Genomic DNA, 17,183 nt, shown 5'->3' with positions numbered 1-17,183 from the left:
CGACCTGGCCGGGGTATCCTGGAAGGATATTGATCTCATCCCGTCAGTAGAGGATGCCTGGTTATTTTTTTTAAATGCCTTCCTCGCCATCTTAAATCAGCATGGCCCATTCAAGAAATGGGCCATAGAACCAGGAACAGATATAGCCCTTGGTTCTCTCCAGACCTGACTACCCTTAACCAACACAAAAACATCCTATGGCGTTCTGCATTAGCATCGAGCAGGCCCTGTGATATGCAACTTTTCAGGGAAGCTAGAAACCAATATACACAGTCAGTTAGAAAAGCCAAGGCTGGCTTTTTCAAGCTGAAATTTGCTTCCAGTAACACAAACTCAAAAAGTTCTGGGACACTGTAAAGTCCATGGAGAATAAGAACACCTCCTCCCAGCTGCCCACTGCACTGAGGTGTCACGATCGTCCATGGGAGAGAGATAGGACCAAGGCGCAGCGTGTAAATAATGCATCTTCTCTTTATTAAGGAGATGACCGAACGAAGCAAAACAACAAATCCAAGACCGTGAAACAAAAACCGACTAAATGCAAAACATGCCAACTTGACACCGACCTAGACACAGACTAAGACAATGACTAAATCAATGACCCAACAAACACATGATGCCTATGGCCGCCTAAAATATGGCTCCCAATCAGAGACAAACGAAAGACACCTGTCTCTGATTGAGAAACCACTCAGGCAACCATAGACATACCTAGAAACCCTCACTAAACCATAGACATACCTAGACATACTCACTCAACACAAAACTACACACACAAAACCCTACAACCCCTTAACCATATAACCACCCAAACACAAACCCTCACCATGTCACACCCTGACCTAACAAACATAATAAAGGAAACAAAGATAACTAAGGCCAGGGTGTGACATGAGGACAGGAAACACTGTCATCACCGATAAATCCACTATAATTGAGAATTTAAATAAGCATTTTTCTACGGCTGGCCATGCTTTCCACCTGGCTACCCCTACCCCGGTCAACAGCACTGCACCCCCCACAGCAACTCGCCCAAGCCTTCCCCGTTTCTCCTTCTCCCAAATCCAGTCAGCTGATGTTCTGAAAGAGCTGCAAAATCTGGACCCCTACAAATCAGCCGGGCTGGACCCTTTCTTTCTGAAATTATCTGCCGAAATTGTTGCAACCCCTATTACTAGCCTGTTCAACCTCTGTGTTAACAACCCTCCAGACGAGCTTCAATACCATACAACTCGCCAATCTAGAATTGGCTTCCTATTTCGAAACAAAGCATCCTTCACTCATCCTTCGCTGCCAAACATACACTTGTAAAACTGACCATCCTACCGATCCTCGACTTGGCGATGTTATTTACAAAATAGCCTCCAATACCCTACTCAATAAATTGGATGCAGTCTATCACAGTGCCATCCGTTTTGTCACCAAAACCCCATATACTACCCACCACTGCGACCTGTACGCTCTCGTTGGCTGGCCCTCGCTTCATACTCGTCGCCAAACCCACTGGCTCCAGGACATATACAAGACCCTGCTAGGTAAAGTCCCCCCTTATCTCAGCTCGCTCGTCTCCATAGCAGCACCCACCTGTAGCACGCGCTCCAGCAGGTATATCTTTCTGGTCACTCCCAAAACCAATTCTTCCTTTGGCGGCCTCTCCTTCCAGTTCTCTGCTGCCTATGACTGGAACGAATTACAAAAATCTCTGAAACTGGAAACACTTATCTCCCTCACTAGCTTTAAGCACCTGCTGTCAGAGCAGCTCACAGATTACTGCACCTGTACATAGCCCATCTATAATTTAGCCCAAATAACTACCTCTCCCCCTACTGTATTTATTTATTTTGCTCCTTTACACCCCGTTATTTCTATCTCTACTTTGCACATTCTTCCACTGCAAATCTACTATTCCAGTGTTTTACTTGCTGTATTGTATTTACTTCGCCACCATGGCCTTTTTTTGCCTTTACCTCCCTTATCTCACCTCATTTGCTCACATTGTATATAGACTTCTTTTTCTACTGTATTATTGACTGTATGTTTGTTTTACTCCATGTGTAACTCTGTATTGTTGTATGTGTCGAACTGCTTTGTTTTATATTGGCCAGGTCGCACTTGTAAATGAGAACTTGTTCTCAACTTGCCTACCTGGTTAAATAAAGGTGAAATAAAATAAATAAATAAACAGAGGTATACTTTTCCACTCAAGACACAGGTTTTGAAGAAGATAACAGCTATCAGGATGTTCACACCAGTGTGCACATTTTTTATTCTTGGAGAGATGGATATGTTTTATTTATCTTTTATTTTGATGGCATGTTCAATAGAACATTTCTATTTTTACTCAGCCACAGCAGTCCGTGTGTGACTCTGAAGTGTAAAAAACTCACTGAGACCTGTGCAGGAGAACACAGTGTCTATTGGTTCAGACATGGCTCAGGAGAAACCCATCCAGGAATCATTTACACCCAAGGAGACTGGAGTGATCAGTGTGAGAAGAGCCCTGTGGCTGGGTCTCCTACACAGAGCTGTGTCTACAACCTCCCCAAGAGCAACCTCAGCCTCTCTGATGCTGGGACTCACTACTGTGCTCTGGCTTTATGTGGGGAGATACTGTTCAGGAACGGAACAAAGCTGGAAATTCAAGATAAACCTCTTATGATCCTGTTAAAATGACAATAACACTATATTTACATACACAGGTGGTTATTGTAAATACAATGTCTTCTCAATGACTTACATTCACATCTTAGTCATTAGCTAGATCTAGGCACTCTTATCCAGAACAATTTACAGGAGAAATTAGGGTTAAGACAAGTACCTTGCTTAAGGGCACATAGACAGATAGTTCACCTAGTCGGTTAGGAGATTCAAACTAGTAACCTTTCTGTTATTGGCCCAATGCTCTTAACCACTAGGCTACTTGTCGTCCTACCTACTGACTTACCTGATCAAATGAAGGCAAAATAAAATACATGCTATTACACTATAATAACCTCTACTGTATAAAAGAAAACATGACATTCTTTCAGGGGTAATATTCAAGTGGCGACTGAAGCGGATATGAGGATCCTTGTCCTCTTCTCCTTCATAAGAACTGGATTTCTCCTCTGCTGTCTGACCATCTTCTTCATCATCTACCTCATTAGGAAATAGATTCATTCAATGATTCAGCTGTTACAAACACAAATGTGGCTTACTGTCTGCTCAAATGTTTCAGTGCTCGTCAGTTTAGCTGAGATAATGTAAAAGTAAAATACCCATATGACAGCCTTTTGATATGATGATGATGATGTAGATATTGCTGTTCAAACTTTCAATAAATACATTCATCTTTATTGAATTAAAATGCACATTTTTATGCAATACTGACAGAATTACACAGTAGATATGATAGGTTAATATAATCAAACAAGACTATTTCACAGCTGTTGCTTTAAGGGAGCATACACAATGTGTGTCTCAGAAACGTCTCCACCCTGCCCTCTCCCTCTTCCACGCTCAGATCTGTTAATTGAGAAACTCAGTGCAGCGTAATTCTCTGTGTCCACGTTCAGATTCTAAAGTAAAGAGAGAGATACATACTTCATCCACAATTATTAAATTACCCCAGCTACCTATATGAAGCAGGAGAATGTGGAGCAGTTTAATTTCAGGCAAAAAATATAATTCAAAGTTACTCACTTGGATTGTGAGTGAAGTGTCCTTGCTCACCCCTAATTTTTGCCATTCATACATTATATAATATTAATTTATGCCATTAATATATGCTATTAATTTACAGTATCATACATTTTGCACAAGGTATGACAAAGATCAACTTTAGCACACTACTTACATTTTTTCAGAGCTCTATTCCTGCTCCCTCACTCCCGCTCGACATTGCCAGTCTACTAACCACCGGTCTTGGCAACCCACATTGCACACACCTGGCATCCATTTACATACATTTACATTTAAGTCATTTAGCAGACGCTCTTATCCAGAGCGACTTACAAATTGGTGCATTCACCTAATGACATCCAGTGGAGCAGCCACTTTACAATAGTGCATCTAAATCTTTTAAGGGGGGGGGGGGGGGGGGGCAGAAGGATTGCTTTATCCTATCCTAGGTATTCCTTGAAGAGGTGGGGTTTCAGGTGTCTCCGGAAGGTGGTGATTGACTCCGCTGTCCTGGCGTCGTGAGGGAGTTTGTTCCACCATTGGGGTGCCAGAGCAGCGAACAGTTTTGACTGGGCTGAGCGGGAACTGTACTTCCTCAGTGGTAGGGAGGCGAGCAGGCCAGAGGTGGATGAACGCAGTGCCCTTGTTTGGGTGTAGGGCCTGATCAGAGCCTGAAGGTACTGAGGTGCCGTTCCCCTCACAGCTCCGTAGGCAAGCACCATGGTCTTGTAGCGGATGCGAGCTTCAACTGGAAGCCAGTGGAGAGAGCGGAGGAGCGGGGTGACGTGAGAGAACTTGGGAAGGTTGAACACCAGACGGGCTGCGGCGTTCTGGATGAGTTGTAGGGGTTTGATGGCACAGGCAGGGAGCCCAGCCAACAGCGAGTTGCAGTAATCCAGACGGGAGATGACAAGTGCCTGGATTAGGACCTGCGCCGCTTCCTGTGTGAGGCAGGGTCGTACTCTGCGGATGTTGTAGAGCATGAACCTACAGGAACGGGCCACCGCCTTGATGTTAGTTGAGAACGACAGGGTGTTGTCCAGGATCACGCCAAGGTTCTTAGCGCTCTGGGAGGATGACACAATGGAGTTGTCAACCGTGATGGCGAGATCATGGAACGGGCAGTCCTTCCCCGGGAGGAAGAGCAGCTCCGTCTTGCCGAGGTTCAGCTTGAGGTGGTGATCCGTCATCCACACTGATATGTCTGCCAGACATGCAGAGATGCGATTCGCCACCTGGTCATCAGAAGGGGGAAAGGAGAAGATTAGTTGTGTGTCGTCTGCATAGCAATGATAGGAGAGACCATGTGAGGTTATGACAGAGCCAAGTGACTTGGTGTATAGCGAGAATAGGAGAGGGCCTAGAACAGAGCCCTGGGGGACACCAGTGGTGAGAGCGCGTGGTGAGGAGACAGATTCTCGCCACGCCACCTGGTAGGAGCGACCTGTCAGGTAGGACGCAATCCAAGCGTGGGCCGCGCCGGAGATGCCCAACTCGGAGAGGGTGGAGAGGAGGATCTGATGGTTCACAGTATCGAAGGCAGCCGATAGGTCTAGAAGGATGAGAGCAGAGGAAAGAGAGTTAGCTTTAGCAGTGCGGAGCGCCTCCGTGATACAGAGAAGAGCAGTCTCAGTTGAGTGACTAGTCTTGAAACCTGACTGATTTGGATCAAGAAGGTCATTCTGAGAGAGATAGCAGGAGAGCTGGCCAAGGACGGCACGTTCAAGAGTTTTGGAGAGAAAAGAAAGAAGGGATACTGGTCTGTAGTTGTTGACATCGGAGGGATCGAGTGTAGGTTTTTTCAGAAGGGGTGCAACTCTCGCTCTCTTGAAGACGGAAGGGACGCATCCGTCATTGCGCACCTGCTCATAATTTTCTCCTTGATTACTCCCCGTTTATTTAGCCCTCGGTCTTCATCAGTCATTAGGTGGTATTGTTTTCTCTCACATTCAGTATGCGGCTGATATTTGTTCTTGTTTATCCTTTCATCATTATTAAACTCACCTTCTGCACCTGACTCCCGGCGTACATGTTACAGAATACCACCTTGCAATGTGGAAACAGCAGAAGATAAAACAATCTTCCAGATGATCAACGAACAGGGTCGTCTACCCCACCAACTGTCACGCCCTGGCCTTAGTATTCTTTGTTTCATTTATTATTTTAGTTAGGTCAGGGTGTGACATGGGGAAGGTATGTGTTTTTTTTTTCTTGTCTAGGGTGGTTGTATGGTTTAGGGGGTTAAGTAGAGTAGATGGGTTAGTGTTCAGTGTAGATGTCTAGGAAAGTCTATGGTTGCCTGAATTGGTTCTCAATCAGAGACAGCTGGTTATTGTTGTCTCTGATTGGGACACATATTTAAGGCAGCCATAGGCTTTAGCTGTTTGTGGGTAATTGTCTATGTTGAACGTTTGTTGCTTGTCTGTGCACTTACGTTATTTAGCTTCACGGTCGTTTGTTGTTTTGTTAGTTTGTGTATAGTGTTCGTTTTGTGTTTTCTCTCTCTTCTCAATAAAATAAGATGTATTTTCCACACGCTGCGCCTTTGTCCACTGTCTATCAAGAAGACGAACGTGACACCAACACCACGACCAGCTAGTGCAACTGGGTACGGCCATGGAGGAGATCCTCCGTTCTCCACCGCCTCGACACCACCAACAAGGTTCTCCATGCCCCTATCAGAGAGCCTCCTACAACGGGTCGTCAAGTGAGCCAGTCCCCAGCCTACTCATCCGTCCGCCCAAATCAGTGGTGCCCGACTGTTCCTTCCGGAGAAGTATGACGGTACTCCATCGAAATGCTTTGGCTTCCTACTCCAGTGCTCTCTCTATTTGCCTATCAAACGGGAGCCCCCACCACCGAGAGGTCCAAGGTTGCCACGGTCATTTCCCTGCTGAAGGGCATTGGAGTGGGCTACGGCAGTCTTGGAGAGAGTAGAGGAGGAGCTGGGTTCCTATGAGAAGTTCATGAGAGGTTCATGGCCGTCTTCGACCATTATCTAGTTGGCAGAGATGGAGGTGAGCAACTCCAGCAGGGTGCCCAGACAGCTGCAGAGTACGCCCTCACCTTTCTGACTGTGGAATCCTCCAGCGGATGGAATGAGCCGGCGCTCCGCACTCTATTCCACAGTGGACTGTGTGAGGAGGTCCAGATGGAGTTGGCATGTCGGGATGACAACATATGCTTGGACGGTCTCATCTCGATAGCCATCCGTCTGGATAATCTTCTTCGGGAACGCCGGTGTCCAACTCACTACTTGCCTCCCTCCTTTGGCTGTGCTGAGGCAGAACTTGAACCCATGGAGGTAGGGGCCACACACCTCTCCAGTATCGCCAGAGAAAGCTGGGACTCTGTCGCTATTGCGGCCAGGAGGGGCACCAGCTTCAGCGTGCTCACCCGGGGTCCACTAGAGCAGAGGGGCAAGGGTCTTCTACTAGGCTGACTCCCTTCCAGTGCGTCCTGGGATATCAGCCGACCCTAGCTCCGTGGACTCTGAGCCAGACCGAGGCTCCTGTAGTGGACGAGTGGTTCCGGAGCGCAGAGGATGTGTGGAACGCCGCCCACTTGAGGCTCCAGTCCGCCATCAGAAGTATTAGGCGGACTGCCACCGCAGTGAGGCTCCCATGTTCCTTCCTGGTGATCATGTCTGGCTCTCCACCAGGAACCTCCCGCGCCACCTGCCCTTCCGAAGCTGAGCCCCCGGTTTGTGGGACCCTTCAAGGTCCACCGGAGAGTCAACGAGGTATCGTCACCAACTACCGGATCTCACCCTCCTTTTGTATTTCCCTCCTCAGGCCGGTGGTTCCAGGACCCCTGGCTGATGCCGTCCCCCACGACACCCCTCCACCTCCCCTGGACATTGAGGGATACCCCGTCTATGCAGTTAGGTCCGTCCTGGACTCCCGACATTGTGTGGGTCGACTCCAGTACCTAGTGGACTGGGAGGGGTATGGTCCTGTGGAGAGCCTTTTGAGTCCTGGTGGCAGACATCGTGGACCCTAATTCTCCTGGCCGGCGTCATCCTTCGGCTGGAGCAATGCATCGGGAGGTGGGTGCTGTCATGCCTGCTCCCTCGGCACTCGACGTCTGGTTTACTAACCACCGGTCCTGCAACCCACATTGTGCACACCTAGAAACCATCATTGCGCACACCTGCTCATAATTTTCTCCTTGATTACTTAGCCCTCAGTTGTCATTAGGTGGTATTGTTCTCTCACATTCAGTGTGCTGCTTAAGTTTGTTCTTGTTTATCCTTTCATTATTAAATTCACCATCTGCTTCCTGACTCCCAGTCCCAACTACATTACATCTTCTCCACAAGATTATCAGGATAATAATGATAACAACCAGAATAAATGTAATGTAGTTGAGCAATCCAGGTTGATTCTCTTGAAGGAGAAAAAACCATACATATAACAAGGGAGTTCTTAAGGTTGCTGACCAGAAAAGAACAAACATAGACTTTATAATAGGGGACCTACATTTGGTACCCTATGTGAGAAGAGAAAATGTTTTGAAATATTTTGTACTTTTCATGCAACATTTTTATTTTTTTATTTTTTAGATCAGCTGTTCAAATGTCTTACCTTCAATGTCAGGTTTGGTTCTTCTCACTTGAGTACATTAATTGGCTAAGGAGAACCACACAATATTTAGAAAAATTATCTGAATTTGGAAACACAATTTTTTTCGGTCTTCCCATTTCTACACTGACCTTTAATCATGAGATATGCACCAATAAACAAAATAGCTTTCATTATACCGGAATATCCCACAATGATACGATCAAACATCAGTAAGGGCAACTTTACAAAGAGTCAGATTAAAACTAATTTCATGCTTTTGAAATGTGAAATTACAGTTATCCATATCCAGGATGCTTTGGCTGTAAGCTGTCAGGGGCAACATGAACAGCAAGTAAAGATAGTGATAACAGTGACACAACATAGACATCCTGCTGAAAACCACATAGAGACACAGAGAGCAGGTAGGACGGTCCTGTGTGCACAAAGCCAGCAGGCCCACCTGACCAAAGCGTAGATACAGCCTCGTCTTGGGCTTACAGCAGACTGCAGAGTACCTGTGAACTTGTTGTGTGGGGGTGGGTGTGAGTGACATGCTATCAACACAACTAAAAGAGGACAACACATTGCAGAGAGAGGACTTGAATAAATAGGTTGTCTCCCATACCTATTCAACTACTCCCTGGAACTCAATACAAAACTAGACACAAACACGAGTCATTGTCACCGTCATATAGAGAGCACTCTGCTACCCATTTTATTTAGAATGGTTGTGTGGCTCCTCCTGGTAACTAAGCTACACTTAATAATAACTTAGTTGATGTTAGTCATCATCACTGGATCATTACTACTAACTAGCCTGTTTGATACAAGTGACTCTATGATGCTGAAATGGATTTATAACATGATACAGATGTGTATTATGTATGTAATAAATTACCTCGATAAAGATTCTTAACCAAATATTGTCTTTGTTGGGCCTTTATTGACAGATATTATGACTACACACATGATCTATCACAGGAAAGTACGTTTTCAACGATTCTTAGTGAACAATTTGAACATTTGGACAATTCTAAAAGTTGCTGCCAACTCTACTGTTCAGGTAGTTATGGGGACTTCCACGTACCTCAAAGAGAAATGAAGTGCAGTACTTCAACCTGCACATATGCATATTCACATTTTGTATTGTTTGTCAAAACTTCTCAATTACTATGCGTACATTGTCATATTTGGATTATATTTTCGACACTATCAGCTCTCTTCAAAATATACTCAGCTAAGAAGTTAATTTTTAATTCAGGTTTTTCTCATGAAGAGAGTGAGTTGTGCTCTTAGTGACATGGATGTTTGTGGTTTTGATGCACTGAGGTGTGTGAAGACAGTGTGTGGTGAGGACTGATGGTCATTACTGGGGTTTTGGTTTGAGATGAGTTAAACTGAGTGGAAAATCTATTTAGGACTGTTAGAACACCACAGAGATGTGATGCAGAATACAGCTTAAAAAGAGAGTTTGAGACAACTGAAAGTTTTAGTCAGTAGAATGTACTCTACGCATGCTATTATAAACATCATGTAATCAGGATGCAATGTACCTGCAAACTTCCCAATTTAACTTGAAGAATATGAGAGAAAATCAAACAATACATCTAAATTACAGTGAATTCATGTTTTATTTGATCTAAAATGCACAACAGTAATGTAAAAAGGAGTTTGACAGAATACAAGCAATTGTAACACAATTATAATGATAAAAACACACAGTGTAACAGAAAAGCAATGCAAGTCTTAAAGGAGGTAAATCTATGTTTCAGTCCATGTTTTGGCACCTCACCCCAGAGTACTCCGTGTCTCTCTCCATGGCGATACTCTGTCTCTGGGTCTTTGGCTTCTTGTGGATGATATTCAGAGCAGCGTAATGGACCGATGTGAGTGTGTCATCATGTTCTTGATCCTAAGAGGAATAGCAAAACAAATTCCCACAACATCAGGAAATGACCTGACAGAAGGATCTGTTTACAGTTCATCAAAGTCATACTCAGAATAGTTCACTATACGGTCTGCATACCTGGTTATGAGAACTGGGGACTGCCGGACTACCTGACTGAGGATGCGTTCCTTTTAGACAAACATGAAGGAATCATCATCATCATCATACAATGAATTAACCCAGTTTCATGACTATAACATGTAATGTATACTGCACCAACAGTTTAAGCATATATTGTGGGCAATGATAACGCTTACCGCTGCACAGCAGAGAGGTTTTCTTGTTCATCTTACACATAACACAACCAAGGACAATGACGAGGATGACACAAAGAGCCAACGTTACACCCAGACAGTACACCAAGAGAACATGGTCCTCCTTACAATCATCTGTAGAAATACAGACAGGAAATTCAGGACATTTTGTTCAAGCAGGGATAAAAGATTAGAACATTTTAAAAATGTCACTAACATTTCAGCTTGGTCCCATTCCCAAACAGTATCTCCCCACATGAGGCCACCGCACAGTAGTAAGTCCCAGCATCAGAGAGGCTGAGGTTCCTCTTGGGGAGGTTGTAGACACAGCTCTGTGTAGTTGACCCAGCCTCAGGGCTCTTCTCACACTTATCTCTCCTGTCTCCATTGTTGTAAATGATTCCTGGACGGGATTCTCCTGAGCCATGTCTGAACCAATAGACACTGTGTTCTCCTGCACAGGTCTCAGTGTGTATTGTACAGTTCAGAGTCACAGAGTCTCCTGGCTGGACTGACTCAGACACAGGCTGCTGGAGAACAGACATGCTGTTGGACTCTAAAGAGAGAATCTAAAGAGAGTGAGTAAGATCATGGTGTGTACATTTTATTTTCCTGCTAGATTCATTCATTTAGCATGATATGAACACACATTAGGTAGCGACTTAAGTTACCTTTGACAATTAAAACAGTTCCTTCTCCAAATTTGAGTTCGCCCTCTTCCATAGCACCACAGTAGTATGTAGCTGAGTCCCCTGACTCTGTCTTGGAGATGGTCAGGTTACAGCTGTCAACACCTCTCTTCACACTCAGACGTTTGGTCTCATTAAAGTCCTTGTTAAAGTTGTTGGAATAAAAACTATTTTTAGTGCGATAATATGATGATGCCATGAGAAGAGGCTTCTGTCCAACAGTTTGCTTGAACCAAGAGACTCTGACCATCAAATTAGATCGACAAAAGCAAGTGAGAGATACACTTTGTCCCAGTTGTGTAACTATCAAAGGGTCTGGTTGGATTACATCCTTGTTAAGTGCACAACCTGTGAAACAAACAAACTAAATAAATCAAAGACAAGTTATAGTACAGAAATATACATTATTATCATTATTCAGACTACATAGTCATTCAAATTGCTTAAAAAAGACTATGATATAAAAAAGTAAAAGGATCCACATTTATTTTTCTTACTTACCCAAATTGGCGTAAAACAAAAAGATTGTCCAATATATAATCATCATTTCCTTTCTGAACTGTACAGTGTTTGGGTCTGACAACAGTGCACCTTTTATATGATGACACTCATTGGGTAATCATTATGAAGTAGGTGGAAACTCTGAACTGAGTGATATTATTGGCTGTCTGAACAGGCATACACATGTGATAAAAACTTCAATCAATCTAGCATGTGTCCTGTGGAAAGCAGCCCTTCAAATGATGTACAGTCAATGTTACTGGTTTGTATTTTTTCTTCATTTGGGTCGGTGGCTGAGACTACTGGTACATATGTCCTCTTTGACATACACAAGGGGTTTACATTGTATTTCTCACTTCATGTCTGTAGAAGGCAGTTCAAGCTTTCAGGAGGAAGTGAACTCTGGTGAGGTTGGCACCTTTTAGACAAAATAAAGATGTAATCCTTTGATACCCATCATCAAATTCATTGTAGAATACCACATCACTCAGGTACTTCAAAGATAGTGATGTACTGAAGCACCATGCCAGTGGTGAGTTTGTACCATAGCATGTAGTTTATGTTTTCACTAGTCATGTGACATTCAATAGTCACATTGCCTCCCAGCTCTGCTTTCTGGGAAGAAGTGGACTGAACAAGATCTGGTGTTTGAGATGCGCCTGAAAAAAACAACTATGATTACCGCATTTTAAACATTTACCAAACACCTACAGTAAGCACTTTAAATGTATAGTAAACATGCATAACATTAGTCAATTGAGTTAGATGTTACCGACATGCTTTCCAGATTAAAAGAAAGGTGAGGAGTTGATATTCCTTGCTTGCTCTTTCACGGGATGAGATTGACCTGTGTAAAATGCAGTCTCTCTACAGAAAAGAATGGAAACTTACCGTTTGCATTCAGTGGTTCATTTTTGGGCTGCCGAGTGGCACAGTGGTCTAAGGCACTGCATCTCAGTGCAAGATTTGTCACTATAGTACCTGGTTGGAATCCAGGCTGTATCACATCTGGCTGTTATTGGGAGTCCCATAGGGAGGCGCATTGTAAATAAGAATTTGTTCTTAACTGACTGGCCTAGTTAAATAAAGGTTAAATAAAAATAAAATCTAAGGTAGCGTCTGTTTTTCATGGTCAGATTTCATTGGCTGAACACTCGATAGGCCGCCGAGTAGGCCACGAATGGAATAAACACTGTTCTCTTATGTTCTTGTACAGCTTGATTCTGTGTTGGACAACTTTATCACATAGCAAGTTTGAATATGTCGATGTTCAGGTTTATTTTTTCAACAATGTCACTACTGTGGTTTTATCCTTTATTAGGTCTAACTACAGCTCATACTGTCTACAATACTATGTACTGCAGCTGGCCAACAGAGGGCTTGTCCACCCAAAGTAAGAGACACAACAGCAAGAGTCAGTGGATCCTTTACTTAATGTTTTTCTTGCCATTGTGGTCCATGGGAGTCATACAGTAGTTGGGATCTGGTTGGCCACATGTTATGACACTGTCATCCTCTAGGGCCTCTATCACTTCCACACAGTCACTTCATAACACAGAGAAACAGAAAACATGTCAATAGTCTTTACTTAACCAACAATACCTCATATACTATTTATTCTGTAATGTATTTACAGATAAAAATCCTTTCATCATATAATTAGAAGGAGGCTCTTTCTTCTTGGCCCAGATGATGATTTGAGCGCCGACAGAGATGGCCACCTCGCTTCGCGTTCCTAGGAAACTATGCAGTATTTTGTTTTTTTTACGTGTTATTTCTTACATTGGTACCCCAGGTAATCTTAGGTTTTATTACATACAGTCGGGAGGAACTACTGAATATAAGAGCAACGTCAACTCACTATCATTACAACCAGGAATATGACTCTCCCGAAGCGGATCCTGTGTTTTGCCTTCCACCCAGTACAATGGATCTGATCCCAGACGGCGAACCTAAACAACGTCGCCGTAAAAGGGGCAAACGAAGCGGTCTTCTGGTCAGACTCCGGAGACGGGCACATTGCGCACCACTCCCTAGCATACTACTCGCCGATGTCCAGTCTCTGGACAACAAGGTTGATGAAATCCGAGCAAGGGTTACCTTCCAGAGAGACATCAGAGACTGTAACGTTCTTTGCTTCACGGAAACATGGCTCACTCGAGAGACGCTAACGGAGTCGGTGCAGCCAGCTGGTTTCTTCACGCATCGCGCTGACAGAAACAAGCATTTTTCTAGTAAGAAGAGGGGCGGGGGGGTATGTCTTATGATTAACGAGACGTGGTGTGATCATAACAACATACAGGAATTCAAGTCCTTCTGCTCACCTGACTTAGAATTCCTCACAATCAAATGTCGACCGCATTATCTACCAAGGGAATTCTCTTCGATTATAATAACAGCCGTATATATTCCCCCCCAAGCAGACACATCGATGGCCCTAATCGAACTTTATTTGACTCTATGTAAACTGGAAACCACATATCCTGAGGCTGGATCCATTGTAGCTGGGGATTTTAACAAGGCTAATCTGAAAACAAGACTCCCTAAATTCTATCAGCACATCGATTGCGCAACCATGGCTGGTAAAACCCTGGATCATTGTTATTCTAACCTCCGCAACGCATATAAGGTCATCCCCCGCTCTCCTTTCGAAAAAGCTGACCACGACTCCATTTTGTTGCTTCTAGCCTACAGACAGAAACTAAAACAAGAAGCTCCCGCGCTCAGGTCTGTTCAACGCTGGTCCGACCAATCTGATTCCACGCTTCAAGACCGCTTCGATCACGTGGATTGAGATATGTTCCGAATTGCGTCCAACAACAACATTGACGAATACGCTGATTTGGTGAGCGAGTTCATTAGAAAGTGCATCGGCGATGTCGTACCCACAACAACGATTAAAACATTCCCAAACCAGAAACCGTGGATTGATGGCAGCATTCGCGCGAAACTGAAAGCGCGAACCACTGCTTTTAACCAGGGCAAGGTGACCGGAGCATGACCGAATACAAACAGTGTAGCTATTCCCTCCACAAGGCAATCAAACAAGCTAAGCATCAGTATAGAGACAAAGTAGAGTTGCAATTCAATGGCTCAGACACAAGAGGTATGTGGCAGGGACTACAGTCAATCGCGGACTACAAAAAGAAAACCAGCCCCATCGCAGACCAGGATGTTTTGCTCGCTTTGAGGACAATACAGTGCCCAGACACGGGTCGCTACCAAAACCTGCGGACTCTCCTTCACTGCAGCCGAGGTGAGTAAAACATTTAAACGTGTTAACCCTCGCAAGGCTGCAGGCCCAGACGGCATTCTCAGCCGCGTCCTCAGAGCATGCGTAGACCAGCTGGCTGGTGTGTTTACGGACATATTCAATCAATCCTTATCCCAGTCTGCTGTTCCCACATGCTTCAAGATGGCCACCATTGTTCCTGTTCCCAAGAAAGCTAAGGTAACTGAGCTAAACGACTACTTCCCCGTAGCACTCACTTCCGTCATCATGAAGTTCTTTGAGAGACTAGTCAATGACCATATCATCTCCACCCTACCCTAGACCCACTCCAATTTGCTTACCGCCCCAATAGGTCCACAGACAACGCAATCGCAATCGCAATCACACTGCACACTGCCCTAACCCATCTGGACAAGAGGAATACCTATGTGAGAATGCTGTTCATCGACTACAGCTCAGCATTTAACACCATAGTACCCTCCAAACACGTCATCAAGCTCGAGACCCTGGGTCTCAACCCCGCCCTGTGCAACTGGGTACTGGACTTCCTGACGGGCCACCCCCAGTAGGTAACAACATCTCCACCCCGCTGATCCTCAACACTGGGGCCCCAAAAGGGTGCGTTCTGAGCCCTCTCCTGTACTCCCTGTTCACCCACGACTGCGTGGCCATGCACGCCTCCAACTCAATCATCAAGTTTGCGGACGACACTACAGTGGTAGGCTTGATCACCAACAACGACGAGACGGCCTACAGGGAGGAGGTGAGGGCCCTCAGAGTGTGGTGTCAGGAAAATAACCTCACACTCAACGTCAAAAAAAGAAAGGAGATGATTGTGGACTACAGGAAACAGCAGAGGGAGCACCCCCCTATCCACATCGACGAGACAGTAGTGGAGAGGGTAGTAAGTATTTAGTTCCTCGGCGTACACATCACGGACAAACTGAATTTGTCCACCCACACAGACAGCGTTGTGAAGAAGGCGCAGCAGCGCCTCTTCAACCTCAGGAGGCTGAAGAAATTTGGCTTTTCACCAAAAGCACTTACAAACTTGTACAGATGCACAATCGAGAGCATCCTGTCGGGCTGTATCACCGCCTGGTACGGCAACTGCTCCGCCCACAACCGTAAGGCTCTCCAGAGGGAAGTGAGGTCTGCACAACGCATCACTGGGGGCAAACTACCTGCCCTCCAGAACACCGACACCACCCGATGTCACAGGAAGGCCATAAAGATCATCAAGGACAACAACCACCCGAGCCACTGCCTGTTCACCCCACTATCATCCAGAAAGCAAGGTCAGTACAGGTGCATCAAAGCAGGGACCGAAAGACTGAAAAACAGCTTCTATCTCAAGGCCATCAGACTGTTAAACAGCCACCACTAACATTGTGTGGCTGCTGCCAACATACTGACTCAACTCCAGCTCACTTTAATAATGGAAATTGATGGAAATTGATCAAAAATGTATCACTAGCCACTTTAAACAATGCCATTTAATATAATGTATATGTATATATGATACTCTATATCATCTACTGCATCTTGCCATCTTTATGTAATACATGTATCACTAGCCACTTTAAACTATGCACTTTTATGTTTACATACCCTACATTACTCATCTCATATGTTTATACTGTACTCTATACCATCTACTGCATCTTGCCTATGCCGTTCTGTACCATCACTCATTCATATACAGTGGGGAGAACAAGTATTTGATACACTGCCGATTTTGCAGGTTTTCCTACTTACAAAGTATGTAGAGGTCTGTAATTTTAGGTACACTTCAACTGTGAGAGACGGAATCTAAAACAAAAACCAGAAAATCACATTGTATGATTTTTAAGTAATTATTTTGCATTTTATTGCATGACATAGGTATTTGATTACCTACCAACCAGTAAGAATTCCGGCTCTCACAGACCTGTTAGTTTTTCTTTAAGAAGCCCTCCTGTTCTCCACTCATTATCTGTTTTAACTGCAACTGTTTGAACTCGTTATCTGTATAAAAGACACCTGCCCACACACTCAATCAAGCAGACTCCAACCTCTCCACAATAGCCAAGAACAGAGAGCTGTGTAAGGACATCAGGGCTAAAATTGTAGACCTGCACAAGGCTGGGATGGGCTACAGGACAATAGGCAAGCAGCTTGGTGAGAAGGCAAAAACTGTTGGCGCAATTATTAGAAAATGGAAGAAGTTCAAGATGACGGTCAATCACCTTCGGTCTGGGGCTCCATGAAAGATCTCACCTCGTGGGGCATCAATGATCATGAGAAAGGTGAGGGATCAGCCCAGAACTACACGGCAGGACCTAGTCAATGACC

General features: G+C 44.6%; 1 protein-coding gene across 1 annotated transcript; it reads right to left on the bottom strand.

Annotated features, from left to right (window-relative positions):
* Window positions 1–9,148: 9,148 nt before the first annotated feature.
* On the bottom strand, window positions 9,149–12,091 carry LOC129835304 (uncharacterized). The gene is made up of 6 exons (XM_055900895.1): window positions 11,618–12,091; window positions 11,099–11,464; window positions 10,645–10,983; window positions 10,431–10,562; window positions 10,252–10,301; window positions 9,149–10,137 (listed from the first exon to the last, which is right to left on the bottom strand). Exons 1-6 carry the CDS (start codon window positions 11,661–11,663, stop codon window positions 9,994–9,996), a joined length of 1,077 nt encoding a protein of 358 aa, XP_055756870.1. The 5' UTR covers window positions 11,664–12,091; the 3' UTR covers window positions 9,149–9,993.
* Between the last annotated feature and the right edge of the window lie 5,092 nt (window positions 12,092–17,183).

This window comes from Salvelinus fontinalis, chromosome 36, assembly GCF_029448725.1.
Source record: "Salvelinus fontinalis isolate EN_2023a chromosome 36, ASM2944872v1, whole genome shotgun sequence".
NCBI lineage: Eukaryota > Metazoa > Chordata > Actinopteri > Salmoniformes > Salmonidae > Salvelinus > Salvelinus fontinalis.
Note: the sequence above shows the minus strand (reverse complement) of the source record. Positions and strands in the feature narration are given on the sequence as shown.

Excerpts from the sequence above, each read along its gene's own strand:
- LOC129835304 (XM_055900895.1), bottom strand. The coding sequence starts at position 11,663 with ATGATGATTATATATTGGACAATCTTTTTGTTTTACGCCAATTTGG. Across the intron at positions 10,984-11,098 it reads AACTGTTTTAATTGTCAAAG|AGTCCAACAGCATGTCTGTT; the intron begins GTAACTTAAGTC and ends TTCTCTCTTTAG. Across the intron at positions 10,302-10,430 it reads AACCTCTCTGCTGTGCAGCG|GAACGCATCCTCAGTCAGGT; the intron begins GTAAGCGTTATC and ends TTTGTCTAAAAG.